Source organism: Saccostrea echinata, unplaced genomic scaffold, assembly GCF_033153115.1.
Source record: "Saccostrea echinata isolate AGI-Se365-2 ecotype Australia unplaced genomic scaffold, CSIRO_AGI_Sech_v1 ptg000009l, whole genome shotgun sequence".
NCBI classification, from domain to species: Eukaryota; Metazoa; Mollusca; class Bivalvia; order Ostreida; family Ostreidae; genus Saccostrea; species Saccostrea echinata.
In genome coordinates this window covers 34,335,478-34,351,198 of record NW_026889758.1, presented here as the reverse complement: position 1 = coordinate 34,351,198, position 15,721 = coordinate 34,335,478, and the positions used below count along the sequence as shown (strand labels likewise).

Below are 15,721 nucleotides of genomic sequence, written 5' to 3'. Positions count from 1 at the left end.
TCTATATCAACGAATTTTACCGCGGCTTACATATCCGATTTCAAACCTCACAATGAGCAGAGGCAAGTACTTTGGGAGAGTGAAATCTCATCCCTATTTTAAGAATCAGCCATCTGATCAATTTTATTCTCAAAATGATACCAGCAGCTGTAAATTCGGGATGAGGACCCACGCGATATTGACCATTGATTTTTAAAATTCAGACACCCTACTCCCTGCAGCCATAAACTGCAGTGCAAAAATGTCGTTTGATTCGATATTATGCTTTGATAAATGACAAATATGAATGAAATATTACATATAATTGAATTTGTCATTGGGTCGCATAGTAATAAATGCTTATCTTATACATTTAGGTATGCGTTTCGTTTTCCTTTCAGGATATTTACAATATAATTTTTCTTAAAGAATTAAGAAATTAAATTTTGTTAAGGAATAGATTTGCTAGGTCTGAAAGTGTGTAATAAGGGTATTGACTCTGTTTTGTGGATGAGTGATCAGCTTATGTCGCTTCAGCAGGTTTTCTCAGATGCAGTTATGTCCAAATCAAGACAATATGTGGACAGGTATTGCTCTTTCTCCATAAGATGGCAGTCTGGTGATTCTAAGGTTCCATTTCAGGAAGTAAGCAGGGGATGGAAGTACAACGTAGACTGAGCTCAGGAGGAATCTAAGGACTCTAAGCCTCCAAAGATCTGACCTCGTAATCATCCTTTCGGGAACAGACCATCTTGTCTATCCACACTGTTGTCTGAGTTTGTCAGCTTTAGATTTTTATTGGTCTTCATCTCCTCGTCTTGTACCACCACTGCCTGTATCTTGTTCCGAGACCTTGTCTACCTGTACAAGTATTTCCTTTGATGGCACATATGGCGAGCATGTTTGCTACTTCCTGTACAGCTTGGCTAGCACTCTACTTCCGTTCTGTTCTTGTCTGCATCCCTGCTTCTCAGCTCCCCGGGAGTCCTTTAGTGTCAAATCAAATCGACACTTTGAAACCTTGAACTCTATCTATCAGTGATGAAAATGAAGGTTCACGGTGCAGCAGTACAGACCAGTGGGAGAAATCTCGGTGGGACTCCAAGTTATCGACAGATATCCACAAAAATATGAATTGACCCATCTTTAACAAACGTATGTTGTTGATGTTGGAATTTCAGAGAACACAACCATCCATTCAAACCTAGGCAAGGCACCATTTTGGTAGATGGATGCTTTGAATTTGCCAGATAGGCTAAACTTGTCTATCTTCCGCAACCATTGTCGAAAGTGGGTTTGGACGTTCTTATTGTTCTTTAAGTCTGACCAGTTGGCCAAGCACTTGATTGGATTCTAGATGATAAATAGGATTACTTCATCCTGCACCTTAATTAAGTGTATTCTTTTTTTGATGGATTCCTTCTTTTTTATCATGCTTGTTGACGTTTTCGGTTTGAATTCCATACTTGCCAAATAGACGTTTTCTTCCAGGGATTTTAAGACCCACATTGCTTGCAAATGAGTGCTTGTGGTTACCGTTAGGTACGTCATCTATAAATCCTCTGTTTGCTGGAATATAAAGGCCTGACTACATCTTGGAATCTCTCGTCTTTCTCAGTTGAACTTCAGATGAGATCCATGGCCAGGATAGGCGATAATGTGAATTCTGTTACTATTTCTCTTTCCAGATCTTAATAGGAATTTGTGACGCCATTGAAGGTAAACCACAGTTTAATATCCCTGTGGAGACTTCGGTGGGAATGTTGTAATTTGAGTAGGTGTCCTCTCTCAAAGACTGTACATGAAGTTGCTTACCCATGGAACCCTTTGCCGGTCTGTTCCCGGCTGCAAACTGTTTCTCTAGCGTCTCTAACCTTCCCCACTGCTATCCAGTCTGTTCTTAGACGCCACTAATTACCCAGGGAATCGTTGATAAATTATAGATGTTATCTGCCACTACTGTTGTGCTGGAGACCTCATGGAGGGTCAATGGTCATAACCTAGGTTGCAGTCCACGTTGGTACATCCAAGCTTTAAATTTACCCCGTAATTCGGTCTTGTCAATGTTCATCCGTACATCTTTCACCTTTTCTTCTAGCTTCTTGATGTTCATTGGATCTTTCAAGTTCGCATTAATCATTTTCGAAGGTACTTTACAGGCTTTTCCACATATGATGGTATCTCTTCAGTGTGAACTTCCTTGTGACTTTACCCTCCATCATGATTTAACTTCTCCATCCTTGTGTGCCCCAGCAAGGATGGAGAACCCTCGTTACTGCCCTATACGCCAAAGGCGTCACGGGCAGTAAGTAAGTATAATTAAACTTCTTGATTTGTGGTTTAAACTTTATTCTTGCCCAGTTTACTGTGTTCTCAAGAGTCTCGAGTATCCAGTATGTCTGGACATGTGTTGCTGTTGTTGTGGTGGTGTTAAATCATCCACAAATACTCTGTCTGATAGTAATTTAATCCCATTTGCTGTTTTAGGGCCTTTTGTGTCTCGTTCTGTCGCTTTGATGTTGAAATTCATCCCCATTACAAATTAGTTTGAGATGAAGCAGCCATTTATTATTCCTCATTTCAGCCTCTTCCAGTAAATTTCATGCAGTTAACCTCAGGTGGATGCCATCAAGTAACTCTAGATGATTTTCCGGATCTTGCCAGGTACATGATAGTGCTACAGTGCCTTCATAGTTGGCGAGTGTGATACAGAACCGAATGCGTTTGCCAGTTCTAGCCAAACTGCTGTTAATTAAGTCTCCTTGTTTGTTCCAGCTTCCTGGTGAGTTCTGCGATTTGTGCTGGTATGTTTTAAACATCCTGGAAATCCAGGAATACCTCCTTTTTGCACTGAGGTGTCTAGATAGTTACAGATAATGTATAATGTTAGTCTCCTTTCCAATACTGCAAAGACGATCTTTCCCTCTACACTCAGGAAAGATGCTTGCTGGAGTCTTTCGTCTAATGGTACCATCACCCCTTCTGCTGTTTTTCAACTGCTTTGGATGTTTTCCTTTCTCATTTTAAAAACTTCCAGAATAGACCCGATAGCTTTGGGCGCATCTTATATACTTTGTATAGAACTCCACTGGACCCTGGAGCTGATTGGGATCTTGGTTTCTCTTTCCATATTGATTCTTTGCAGTCTAAAATTGATGCTGGTTGTTCTACTTCTCTACACTTGATCACTCTCCGAGTTGTTTGTCTTTCATGGGATCTGAATGGCTATCCCTTAAATGCTCTACCATCTATCCCTTGGTGACCCTCAAAACTCTGCACTTTTCCCAATCAAAAGTTGCTTTTGTAAACCTATATGAATCATATATGGATATATAGGCTGCTCTTTTCTAAGCCGCTGTTCTTCGTTTTTATTGATTTTTCGGCATTTTGGAGAGATTTCAGGCGAGATCTTTAGGCATCCATAAGTGTTCTAGTCCTCTCTGCATCCTTGTGAAAAAGTTAATGGAGAATAACTTGAGGGATTCAAAATATAAAGAAACTACTCTTCTTGTTGATGACCGTTTGTGTTCTTTAACGAATGACCCTCATATACAATAGGTGGAAAAATATTTACAGTTTATCCCCCTTAATGATAATCTTATGACGTTTTTTAGTTTTTAGTCAAAATATTCCAAGATAAGATTGTATAAAGGTGGAGTTGTCTTTCTTTAAATAAAAAGCATGTATTCAAATAGTGCTGTTCATGGAGTTGGCATCAGAAGCTAAAGCGGTGACCCATATTCATATGATTGATCATTATAATCAAGCCAGTATTCCTACATCATACAGAGGAAAATTCTACAGCCAAGATGGTTTCTTATCTGTGATATCATATCTCTGCATAACCAATTCTTCAGCTACTAGGAGCAAGGGTAGATGGGCGTTTGGGCGGATCTAGAAACAACCTCTTCTTTTAATCCATGAGAGAAAACCCAGGAATATTGTGTTAAAAAAATTCAAAATAGTCTCAGGAGGAACATCTCCTTTTTAATTAGATATTTAGATGATTCGAAATTCAATTAAAATGACAGTTTATTATTAACTGTAAAAGTTTTCCCACCCTTCAAACAGAAGATAAGCTATCTGCTTCTGCAAAATGTCGACGTATTTCATGAGATTAAACAAAAAAGAATTTCCCAAGTTCTAAAAAAGCGTCAATCAACCTTAGTATAATGTGTGTGTATAAGTGCGTATAGATTCTTCTCTGATAAATGCCACTTTCTGAAATATAAACTCGCTTAAATTGCAGATATATACCATGTGTTCAATACTTTAATTTGAAACATTTTAATACTTCAGATCATGACCGTACATCCAATTTGACTGTCAGTCTTTTAAAATTGCTAATCGCCTTCGCCTGTATTACTTGGCATTTGGAAAATGTTGATCCGAGTATTGGCAATATAAAATATCATAACAAGAGGAGTCGTCTACACCAACAGCCTGTTTGTATTACAGAGGGGTTTATAATTCTTTGAACCAATCGTTGTCAAATATCACAGCGCGTTTACCTTGTGTCAATAGAACAGGAAAACTTCGGAGATGAAAGGCCACGCTTACACCTAAACCAAGCGCAAAAGCAAAAATTTTTGAAATGGCGACTTTTATCAGCAGTCTGAGCAGTGAAACAACAGGTAAAGTTTTTTTTAAAAATTTATTTTAATAAAAATGTTTTCCTTTTATTTTGAGAAGTATTTTAAAATTCAACATTTGTGTCATCTGATTATCGGACATCGAAGGTATTCCATTAAAATAATATACAGAAAATATATTATTAAACAAACTTTTGTTTCATCGACTTTAAAAGTTGCCATAAATTATTTCACCTGATGGAAAATAATTTAGCCATTCATTGGTGAACTGAGATGTTGTAATTTTGGACAAGCATAGATAACTGCTTGTTCTGTAATCAAAGGAACTTGGGGGGAAAGAATAAAGAATCCCCCCCCCCCAAAGAGAGAAAAAATTAAAATTAAATTGTATTTGTATGGGGACTCTTAAGATTACAAATTATGTAGGTAAAACATTAATTCTAGAATAAATCTCGGACAAGAGACGTTGGAATCATTTTTAAGTCAATGTTTATTGAATCGTCCAATACTGTGAAAATCTGTCAAGGCAACATTAATCTTTAACTGAAAGATAAAACATTTAGAAAGGAGTGTCCAATATTTAAATACAATATCTTTGCTCAATATGCTTTGGCAAAATTCCAGAATGGTCAGGGTTATTTCCCCATTTATTTCATTATCTTTTAGATTCATACTCACTATTACTAATATGAGTTTACTTGCACTTTAAGGAGTACTTTAGATTTGATTTGTGTAATACAAGATTCATTCAACAACTCATTAAATAAATACATGCATATTGAAAATGAATTGATTTTATGTATACTTTACGTGTAAAACACCTTCATTTATATATTAAAGAGATAATAACAGCAAAAAAAAAATTGCATTAATTTTAATTCATATATATAATTATGTATTTCAATCCCCCCCCCCCCCCCGGTATAAAAAGGCTATGGGTAAATTCCTCAATATTAAGTAATGTCCGGTCCGTTGGAAATTTGCCCAAAGAAATGACCGTTAACTTCTAAAATTGGGGTCAATTGAATTCATTGACATATACATTGTTTGCATAAAGACACTGGATACCATGGACTGTCAATAAATGTCCGTCAATTTGATATACTTTTTTAATGAAAAAGGATGAAAGGGGAAAATAAATTAGATCAAATGGAAAACCTCGGGACATTTAAAAAAAAATCGATGATTATCTATTTCTCAAAGTTTAGACTTACGAAAAGATTTACCATTTTTGAACGTGTTGACCGAGGAACTTTTCACTTAATATATATTTTTCATATACACGTTAGAAAATGTTTTCCTTAAAAATTAAAATTTTAAAAATCTAAGCATTCTTAAAGAACACCCTTGCACTAATATTGACGCCGAATATTACGCTGAATAAGTTCGCAAGCAATCGCTATATTAAAGTTAAATACTCAATCAAATTGGCCTTGGTCAACATGGCACCAGTAATATTTAGTTTGACGACCTGGAACGTCGAAGCTTTGGCTAATACTGACCGAATTACCGTAAAATGTGCAAATATGTATCTAACACTTCAGGGAGTATAGCAAAATATCAGGCCATAGAACTGAGCGATATTTAGCTAGTATTGACTTATGAATCAATTATATTGAGTTATTATGTTTTCTTTTATACTGTGGTATTGCATAATTTACAATAGTACGAGAGGTGGCTATAATGATTCTTAGGTTCATAATCAGTTCCAACGAAAGGGGCGTTCTTTTTATTTAACCACAGTTGAAAAATATTTACAGATTTAAAGAGTCACCCCTGACTTCAAAGGAAAAACTTGTTCTTTTAAAAGCCCCACACTGCTTTTTAACAATGGGGCATATCAGAAGGACTTCAAACCCATTTCTTCTGTGTCTTTGAAGATACAAATTTACTGTTGTACGACATTGTGTAAATTTCGTGACGTTGTGTTATCTCGAAGATTTTTTTTATAACTCTTTGAATCTTCAAATTTTTTTCCAGCTGAACTTAATTTCAACACATGTTTTGCATCTTCTAAATGAACAAAAATAAAAAAGATTAAAAAAAAAATGAGCAAAAAAAAAAAAAAAAAGAATTATGTCTCAAAAACATAGTTTTTACCACCCATATGGAGATATTATGTAAGCAACATACATGTGCATAAATAATTAAATATTCGTTCACTATTAACTTTACTGTAAAATATCAACGAACCTTGTTTTACTTATATTTTAAAAAAGTTAAAATAAATCCCTCTTCTTCTAGATATTTCCAATGTTAACAACTGGGAAAACAATTGTTTTAACTGAGGACACGGTACCAGTCCTTTGAATATCTTGCGTAAGATAATGATGTTCGACTTTTTATTATTCTAGTTGAGAATAAAAGTTTTTGACGTTGACGTTTTAATAAATGATTAGAAAATACTCTTAGAAAGATACCAGATGGACCTTTTTGCATTGTTTAATATAGATTAATTAATGAAATATGAAAAATCTCTACGTACTAATGTGACCAGAGTGATCTGGTCAAAGAACACAATAAACAAGCATTCTGAGAGTATTGCATTAGCAATACTAGTCCCCTACCGGCAAGTGTAATCTGGTTCCCGTAAAAATTGAAAAAGCCATAATTCAGACAAAAATTAATGAAGCGGGACGATATGCAAACTTGATCTATAAGTAATCAAGGTAAAGCCACATACAAAAAATCAGCTCTATATCTACAAGCGTTAAGAAGAAAATTGCGGAAAACCCTTAAAAATTGAAGAAGCCGTAATTCCGTCAAAAATCAATGAAGCGGAACGAAATGCAAACTTGATCTGTAACTCATCAAGATACACTCACATATAAAAAATCAGCTCAATATCTGCAAGCGTTTAGGAAAAAAGTGCGGAAAACCAAGTGGGACAGACTGACAGACAGACAGAGGGACAGACAGACAGACAGACGGACAGACAGACAGACAGACGGACGGACAGACGGACGGACAGACTCAGAGGAAACCTATAGTCCCCTCCGGTTTCACCGGTAGGGGACTAATAAGACCCCGCCCACTCTTCCCGGGCTGGCTATCATAACAACACTTTATTAGTCCCCTACCGGTGAAACCGGAGGGGACTATAGGTTTCCTCTGAGTCTGTCCGTCCGTCTGTCTGTCTGTCTGTCTGTCCGTCTGTCCCTCTGTCTGTCTGTCAGTCTGTCCCACTTGGTTTTCCGCACTTTTCTTCTAAACGCTTGCAGATATTGAGCTGATTTTTGGTATGTAAGTGTATCTTGATGAGTTACAGATCAAGTTTGCATTTCGTTCCGCTTCATTGATTTTTGACGGAATTACGGCCTTTTCAATTTTTAAGGGTTTTCCGCAATTTTCTTCTAAACGCTTTCAAATATTGAGCTGATTTTTGGTATGTGACTTTACCTTGATTAGTTATAGATCAAGTTTGCATTTCGTCCCGCTTCATTGATTTTTGACGGAATTATGGCATTTTCAATTTTTAACGGGAACCAGATTACACTTGCCGGTAGGGGACTAGTATTGCTAATGCAATACTCTCAGAATGCTTGTTTTATTTAACACCTAAAATAACGACAGTTTCAACAATTTGGAAAACGGTAATTACAAAGCAGAATTTTCTTTGCATTTTAGATCAGATGTCGGCATTTCAGGAATTGTTTCCTTAAAAAGAATAAGAAAGCCTGCCAATTTGCACACACACACACACACACATTTTATTCTTTTACCTCTGAAGTGCAGACTTTCACTCTATGTTCTTGACATTGCGTAAAAGCATCTAAAGACAAAAATAAGAAAACATCTACAGACAAAAATAAAAAGTGAATAAATCTGAAAGTTTTCTGGTCTTTAACAAAAATGTTGACATCTGCATGTTATGTTTGAAAATAAATACTTGTTCTGAAAGAGCCATTAGGTTGTTGATTAATCACAGGCTATAATCACAATATCGTGACAATATTTTACTTTAAAGGTAAACAGGGGAGGGGGGGGGGGTCAGCTTGTGCTCATACCATACTTGTACAGAAACCCAACACAAAAATTTAGGCAATTTTTTCTGAAACTGCATTGCTGCATTGTACGCCGCAGTCTGACAAAGGAAAACATTGCATTTATGTATGTCCGAAAAGTTACCAATGGGGGGGGGGGGGGGAGTTAAATTACTGCGAAACCAAATCAAACGTTTCTGTGATCTTAAAACTTGGTCATGGCCATACACGACCACATATATACACATATTAAGCTTTCTCTGATGCACTTAAATCCATAAAAATACTAGATTTTCTATCAATATGTTAAAGTCTTTGTTCTTCTATCTTGGAAAATACAGTTGGGGTCTATTTCAGTGATTTTAATTGAATTACTTTGATTTTGTTTTTATAATATTATTGTGAAATATTTGTCATAATGTTGATTTTAAAAGGTCATACATCAGAGACCAAGATCTCTCAGCAATGTGATGGTGGTGCCTAGGTTATATCTTCGAAATACTTGATTGGAATGCATTTAATTTTCAAATTTAAAATTAAGTGTGCTATTTACTATCACCCAAAGATGTGTTATACCTTACAGGTCATGGTGCAGGTAGACTGTGAAATCGTGATTGCAACTCATATCTTTCAACTCATCTTTAGATGCTTTGAATGAATTGAGTTCAAATTTGTCCATGTTGTTGCTGATCTGAATTGTGTCAAATGTCAACTTTATTTTGCCAGGTCGTGTAGTAATGGCCAGGTATATCATTTGAAAAGAGTAAGACATCCATTTTTTTCTTTAATCTAGCATTGTTCATTTTGTTGGGTTGATGAGGGTGTGGTGGGGTTTAAGGTTTTTACTTTTTTTTTTTGCAAAGGACTTTTAAGCAGGGTTTTTTGTGTGTTCCATTTAAATCTCTACACGAAGTAAACGTCAAATTGAAAATGATAATAACATGTAATTCTGTTGATAATGATTTTTTAAAAAAAATTCCGAGGAGCATTTTGAATATAAACTATGCAAAACGCTTCTGTTTCTCACCATAGCGTGCCATAGTCTAGATGTGAAGAACCTGTATCCATTGTGTTTTGATCTTGCACTCAAATAACTCCACTTTAAAGGTTTTGTTTTGGTGGCCGATGAATTAATTAGAGATTAATTAATAAAGGGCATTGTTGAGATGTTTCAAATGATACTCTGAAAAAAGATCCCCCGTTTAGACATTTAAGTTAAAAATACAACTTCTGATGTTATCAGCATTTCAAACGCATATGTGCTCGCTTGACTTAAACAAAAATACATAAAAATCGATATATTCCTTGGCCAAGTATGGCATTTGTTAAATGACACACACTTCAGTTATAACTTGGGAATACTGTTTGCAACATTTGGACATATTCTTTAAAATTTATAGCTAAAGGTTTTCTTTTCATGGGAAATAATTTTGAACTCGGCAGGATAATTTGGACATCGGCAAACGGTAAATCATATTTTCTCTTGTTAGAGCGTGTTTTTTTTCCCCTTATTTTTGTCTTTCATCAATTTTTAATTTCCTGCTATTTTCTCTCGAGTCATTGATACTGTTGATTCAATGGGTGGAATAGGAATTGTCTAGTTCCGTGATCTATGAACCAACTATATTTGACTTGCTGAACTTTCCGATAAAGTGAATCTTGCTAAACATTGAATAGGAAGATGTACAGTACTGTAGAATGCTCTTGGCAGTACTTCTAAGGTAATCATTTTTTTTTCCTTTTGACAATGCTCTATTTTGAGGAAATTTGATCAACTTTGAAAAATAAAAAGATTTCAAAAAATGACATTTTTAATTTAATTCCAATAAAATAAATGCAATTGGTAGTTTCAAGATTAAATGGTTTTTGGCATCAAAAATAAAATTAAAATCGCACTCTCGCCTTTCACTATTTTACGTAGAAACAAAGGAATGGAGAATACCCCTTAAATTGTAGCAATTTTTTTTTATCTATCTATGTTACAAGTGCGAATTTCGATATCAATTTTGCAATTCTATCGACTCAATTCCATTTCAACAGAAAATCTATTATGCAAATATTAGTATACTTGTTACTAAGCCTCTCTGCTATGAAACTTGGACGTGGTATTTTAACAATAGTGGTTCCTTTGTATCGGACAATTGAACTAACAAGAAACATCTGGTGTTCAAAAAGTGATAAATCATGTATTAAAAACAAAGATATGTTGTTTGAAATCATTAGGATATATATAAGAGAAATTATTTTAGATCAAGATTTATTTATCTTATTCAAATTTTAATAAAGAAAATGATCAGATTACCATCAAATCAACACTTATACATTTATATTGTTTTTAATACTAGCTTCTGAAAAAAAAATTCTTTAATGAATTTCCATGTGCTGTTAATACTTCTCTTCTCTTCCAATTCATTTGCATCTTCAACTTTTCATATACCATTCTAATCATTAATTTTATTGTTTGAAGTATTAATTTTCTTTTTCGAGCAATTTGAAATCACATCACAATGACACTAAAGATGTGTATTTGTAGGAAAATATTTTAGCGAAGTTCGACGCCAAAAGTTGTTTATAAGTTGAATTATTTAGTAACATATCAAGTGTGATAGTATTTCTTTGTACGGTATTCAGTACTTTTTTTGGTGTGCTCTAAGGAAGACAAATAATCTTATTTAATCTAGTCTAAAAAGCAACTAATTGTCACAAGTCATTCTTAACAAGGTCCGTAAAATCAGGCGTAATGAAGAATTGTTCATTACGTCATTGCGTGTTAATTTCGTTTGTAGAACTATATATTATTAAACTCACATTTATTTCGGTGCAATTGATCTGTATTAATTTTTGCTTCGTCACTGTAACTTATTGCTGATGTTTTTGTTTAGCGACTGACGTCTTATGCAGAACTGAAAAAAGAACTCATATTATACAGTGATGCAAGGTCGATTGATTAATCAATACCCTATAATGCAATTATGAGGAATAAGGCATTCGAATGCTAAATGAAAAAGATTATTTCTTTTTACTGATATTGCAAGTACTTTATTGCAGAATTAGGAAACAACAGTAAAGCTCACATATACCATTATTTTGAAAATTGTATCCGAATTAAAAAGAGAAATAAAATTATAATTTTCTTTCACTATTGAATTTCTGAAATTTTAAGTCAGTAGAACAAAGTCCTTGCAACCAATGTTATCATAAATTTTTTACCATAGAAAAACAAATCCGTTAAAAATTGGAGCTTACGTAAGAAATATACATGAAGTATACTATATGTCCGGATCATTTACACATGTGGTATAATATATTTCAGGATCATTATATCAGATGACCAGCGACGGATCGATAAAAATTTTGAGTCTTTTTCTAATTTTGTAAACCTGTAACATGCAGTATGACGAGACGACAAGGGTATTTTTTGAAAAATTCAAAGCACTGGAATAAAAAATTGTTTCATATAAAGAATTAAACAATATACACAATTAAAAATACTCCCTTCTCAAAACTAGTGCAGTAGTCTTACTGATTGATTAACTAATAAAATGTAAACAAAGCCTAAAAATTTAAAAAGCGCTATATAATGGGGCCCCCTTTTCTTGATAAAGTTCGAACTTTAATATACGTGCTCGATACAAGATCGATAATCTGTTCCGGGCTTACCACCCATGACAACACATTATGTCTCTTACAAAGCCATGTTTATACTTGATCTTGCATACACAACAAGATCCTATAAATTTTGTTAAGTCTACAGACTACACATTACCTTAAATACTAAACAGCGAAGTTGAACAGGGTCTAATTTGGATAATGGAGAAGCTAGTAAAGATAATAAATAAATGTTGACTTCTAATAACAATGTGGAATATCAGTATAAAAAGTAAGTAAATTTCTTTATTGTTGATGAATAGAGTTTCTACGTGAATGGAATAAAAAGTACCATTTGTGACATAAGACATAAAAAGTACAAATGATTATGTAGGAATTCTGATTTTTAAAGCCCAGCACAGTAGAATTCAGTACAAGTTTTACATTTTAAAATGAAAATAATTAACATAAAGAATTATCCCTATTTAAAAACCTTCGAATGGGTTGAAAAAGCTCCCATTATTCCGAAAAGAAAATCCACCAAGAGGGTTTTAACTTTTTTTTTATTCAACGCACTAATATTTCCAAATCTTTGGCAGAAGACAATACAATTTTCTTACAGGATAGAATTTAAATCACTTGGTGATCCTTAACTAAATTAGTACCTTCGAATGAGTTCTTTGTTTTCTAGTGAACACATGTGGTAGAAGTAATAATTTTTGTTTTCTTTATGGAGACCACAAAAAAGTCCAGACTTTTGTTGGGATAGAACCAATTGTCTGCTCTTCATTGTTTTGAGAGTAAAAAACGACCAAGATGACGTAATATACAAAAGTTTTCTTTCTTCCAGAACCAAGTCATGTGAATAATGGCCGATTCAACCCATACGTTATGGAGCGAGAGTGAAGAGAACGACTCGATAAAACCACCTGCTCAGAAAAACTCTAAAGTCGACGAATTTTTATCTCGAATTAACGACACTTACTGCCAGTCAAAGGCAGATCAGATTCTTAGACTGTTAAAAGATCAAGAGGATCTGAATTTGAGATTTCACGAGTGTGATCTTAATAGTGAAGACTCCGACGATTCCGATTGTTTAAGTGAAAGCTCTGTTAAAGAAACTGAACAGAGACTGGTGGCTCGATTTGCACTCCATAAACAAAGAGGTGCACGGTCGAAAACTTCTATGGGATTTTATAACGACACTGAACAAATAGGAAAATCTAATTATAGTTCTGACGAAGAAGATATCACAATGGAAGAAAGACCAAACACAAGAGTAAACCGTCCAAAATCTAGCTATGTTCGCCGTAGAACAAATGTTAATGAAGATTCTACAGAGGAGAATAAAGAGGACGATTTTGTCGACACTAGTGCCCAAAGACGCTGTCGATCAACTCGACCACATTCGAGACTTGGAAATCGAGGTTATATTCATCGAAGTAGTATTCTTCAAGAAACACCTTGCAACATCCAGGCTCCACCTACATCTCCTCGCGGAGATCTTATTGATGAAACTAACTATGACAAATATGCTCACACTAGAACATCAGGAAATTTTGCGAATGGCATGCCAAGACCTAAATCTCGAATTAAGGGATTCTGTGATAGCACTCAAGCTAACGAAGTGATACCTCAAACATTAGAGAGACAGAAAACTATACATGATATCTCTACTGCACAAACCTACTCAAGTGACGAGACGAGAGACGAATTCACGACAACGTCAACTCGTCTTCGCCATCGTCGTCAGCAGTTTCGTCACTCAAAGGCAAAGAGGCCAGCTTCTGAAAATGTGTTTCTAGTCCGTCAAAGAACAGAAGCGCGAATGCTACAAACTCATAACAACAACGTGAGGCCCACGTCTGAAAAACCTTTAATTCAACAGGCTAAGACCTCAAAAAAAGTTATTTCTATAGACACAAATCCTCTACAGGCCGCACAAAATGGTGGCTTTCAGCCTGCCCCTTCGTCTCTTCAAGCATCTCAATCAAATCCTTACCCTTATGGTGTGTCTCAACAGAGACCAGCATCAAGAAGAAGTCATGGAAGGCAGGATATTCCACTTAACGCAATGGGTAATGGAGTGCGCAATACCGGAAGATCAATTGGAGTGATGAAGTTACCTCCCCTGGATCCAGCAGTTGCTAAGCGTGCTGAACGGATTGTTTTAGCTGCCAGAGAAACCTGTGCTTAGTGCATTTTGGTTTTCATATCAATATGACTTGGATATGCATTTTAATTTTGACAACTGGATTCTTAAGTTATTGTAGTCATCGAGTATTTTATGCTTACTCGGCTACAATTGCTTTTATTTTTCGCTCTGTCGGAATTTTTTATTTCTGTTAAGCTTTATTACTATTATAACCAACGGTATTTTACGCCGTTTGTTTTTTGTCCAAAGTATATGGTGATTAAATTAACCAATATTTTATTTCTCTTTTGTTTGTTTGTTATTAGAGTAATAACGCCGATTCAATTTTGCTGAACTAATGGATAATGAATTTTCTGATTTCTCTTACACTTTCTACGGAATTCTCATAGTTATCTTGTTTGTAAGATTTACGTAGGTTCCTATCTTTTGTGAAAGCTGGCTCATTCTTTATCCATTCAAATCCTGGGAATCGAAGGCAGAAAAATGGCTAGCAACCATAGCTACTATCAGTGGTCTAGAAACATGGTCACTGATCTCCTTCTGACCACTATTAACCTCATAGATTGGAAATTTATTTCAATTTTATTCCTTAACTGTTTATGTTCGGGTCTTGGGCGTGACATTCAGATAAAATTATGATTCAGAAAATGATCTGACTTGGGATAAATTTAAATTTTGATTGTAATCTGTCCAGATGACATTTTTTTACTTGAGAGTGAAGAATGATTGAATCTAATGTCACATTGTAGCATTTAAATGATAAAATTTGAATATAATTCGAAAACTACAATGGCTGAAGCTATCTTGTTTTTACCTGGACATGTTTTTATTGAGATTAGAATCAATGAACTCGATACCACGAACAATCAAAACCAAAATCTGACACAAGTGTTCATAGCCAGGGCAAATATAACACTATCAATGTGAAACTATTCGAATTATTTCGAATAAAATCTCTAACACTATAGGCCTACAGTTCTTCACAGCTGAATTGGTGAGGTATTTTTTTTTTTATTTTTACCTTATAAAATAAGTTCTAAAACGTTATGTACATATTTTGTTTTCTTTACCTTATTGTTTCCCTCCTCAAACTTAAGAAACAGAATTGAGTATATTAAATGCATTTATTTTCCATTATTATTTTTAAGCGAAACGCATTTACTTTCATAAGGATAGAATCAAATATTTGTGATTAAGTAATATGCATTTAAATTTAATCCACAACACTCCTCAAAAAGAACCAATAAATCATGAAATAACGCCAAATTCACAAAAGAGATACAAGTAAATAAAAAAGAGAGAGAATTGCACCTGGGGGGGGGGGGGGTTATTATTATTCTTCATAATTTTTCACAAAATAGAAACAGAAAACCCATGATCACCTGAGTGTTTACGACAACGCCCTTGTCAATAACCTTGATTAT

General features: G+C 34.7%; 1 protein-coding gene across 5 annotated transcripts; it reads left to right on the top strand.

Moving 5' to 3' along the window:
- The first annotated feature begins 4,227 nt into the window (after positions 1–4,227).
- LOC133182261 (uncharacterized) lies at positions 4,228–14,576 on the top strand. 5 transcript variants are annotated; one of them, XM_061317035.1, is made up of 2 exons: positions 4,228–4,613; positions 12,993–14,576. In XM_061317035.1, exon 2 carries the CDS (start codon positions 13,011–13,013, stop codon positions 14,337–14,339), a length of 1,329 nt encoding a protein of 442 aa, XP_061173019.1. In that variant the 5' UTR covers positions 4,228–4,613; positions 12,993–13,010; the 3' UTR covers positions 14,340–14,576. The 5 variants fall into 5 exon arrangements, with proteins under 5 accessions (XP_061173019.1, XP_061173018.1, XP_061173022.1 ...); XM_061317034.1 differs by lacking the exon at positions 4,228–4,613 and adding an exon at positions 9,920–10,020; XM_061317038.1 differs by lacking the exon at positions 4,228–4,613 and adding an exon at positions 10,254–10,275.
- Positions 14,577–15,721: the final 1,145 nt, after the last annotated feature.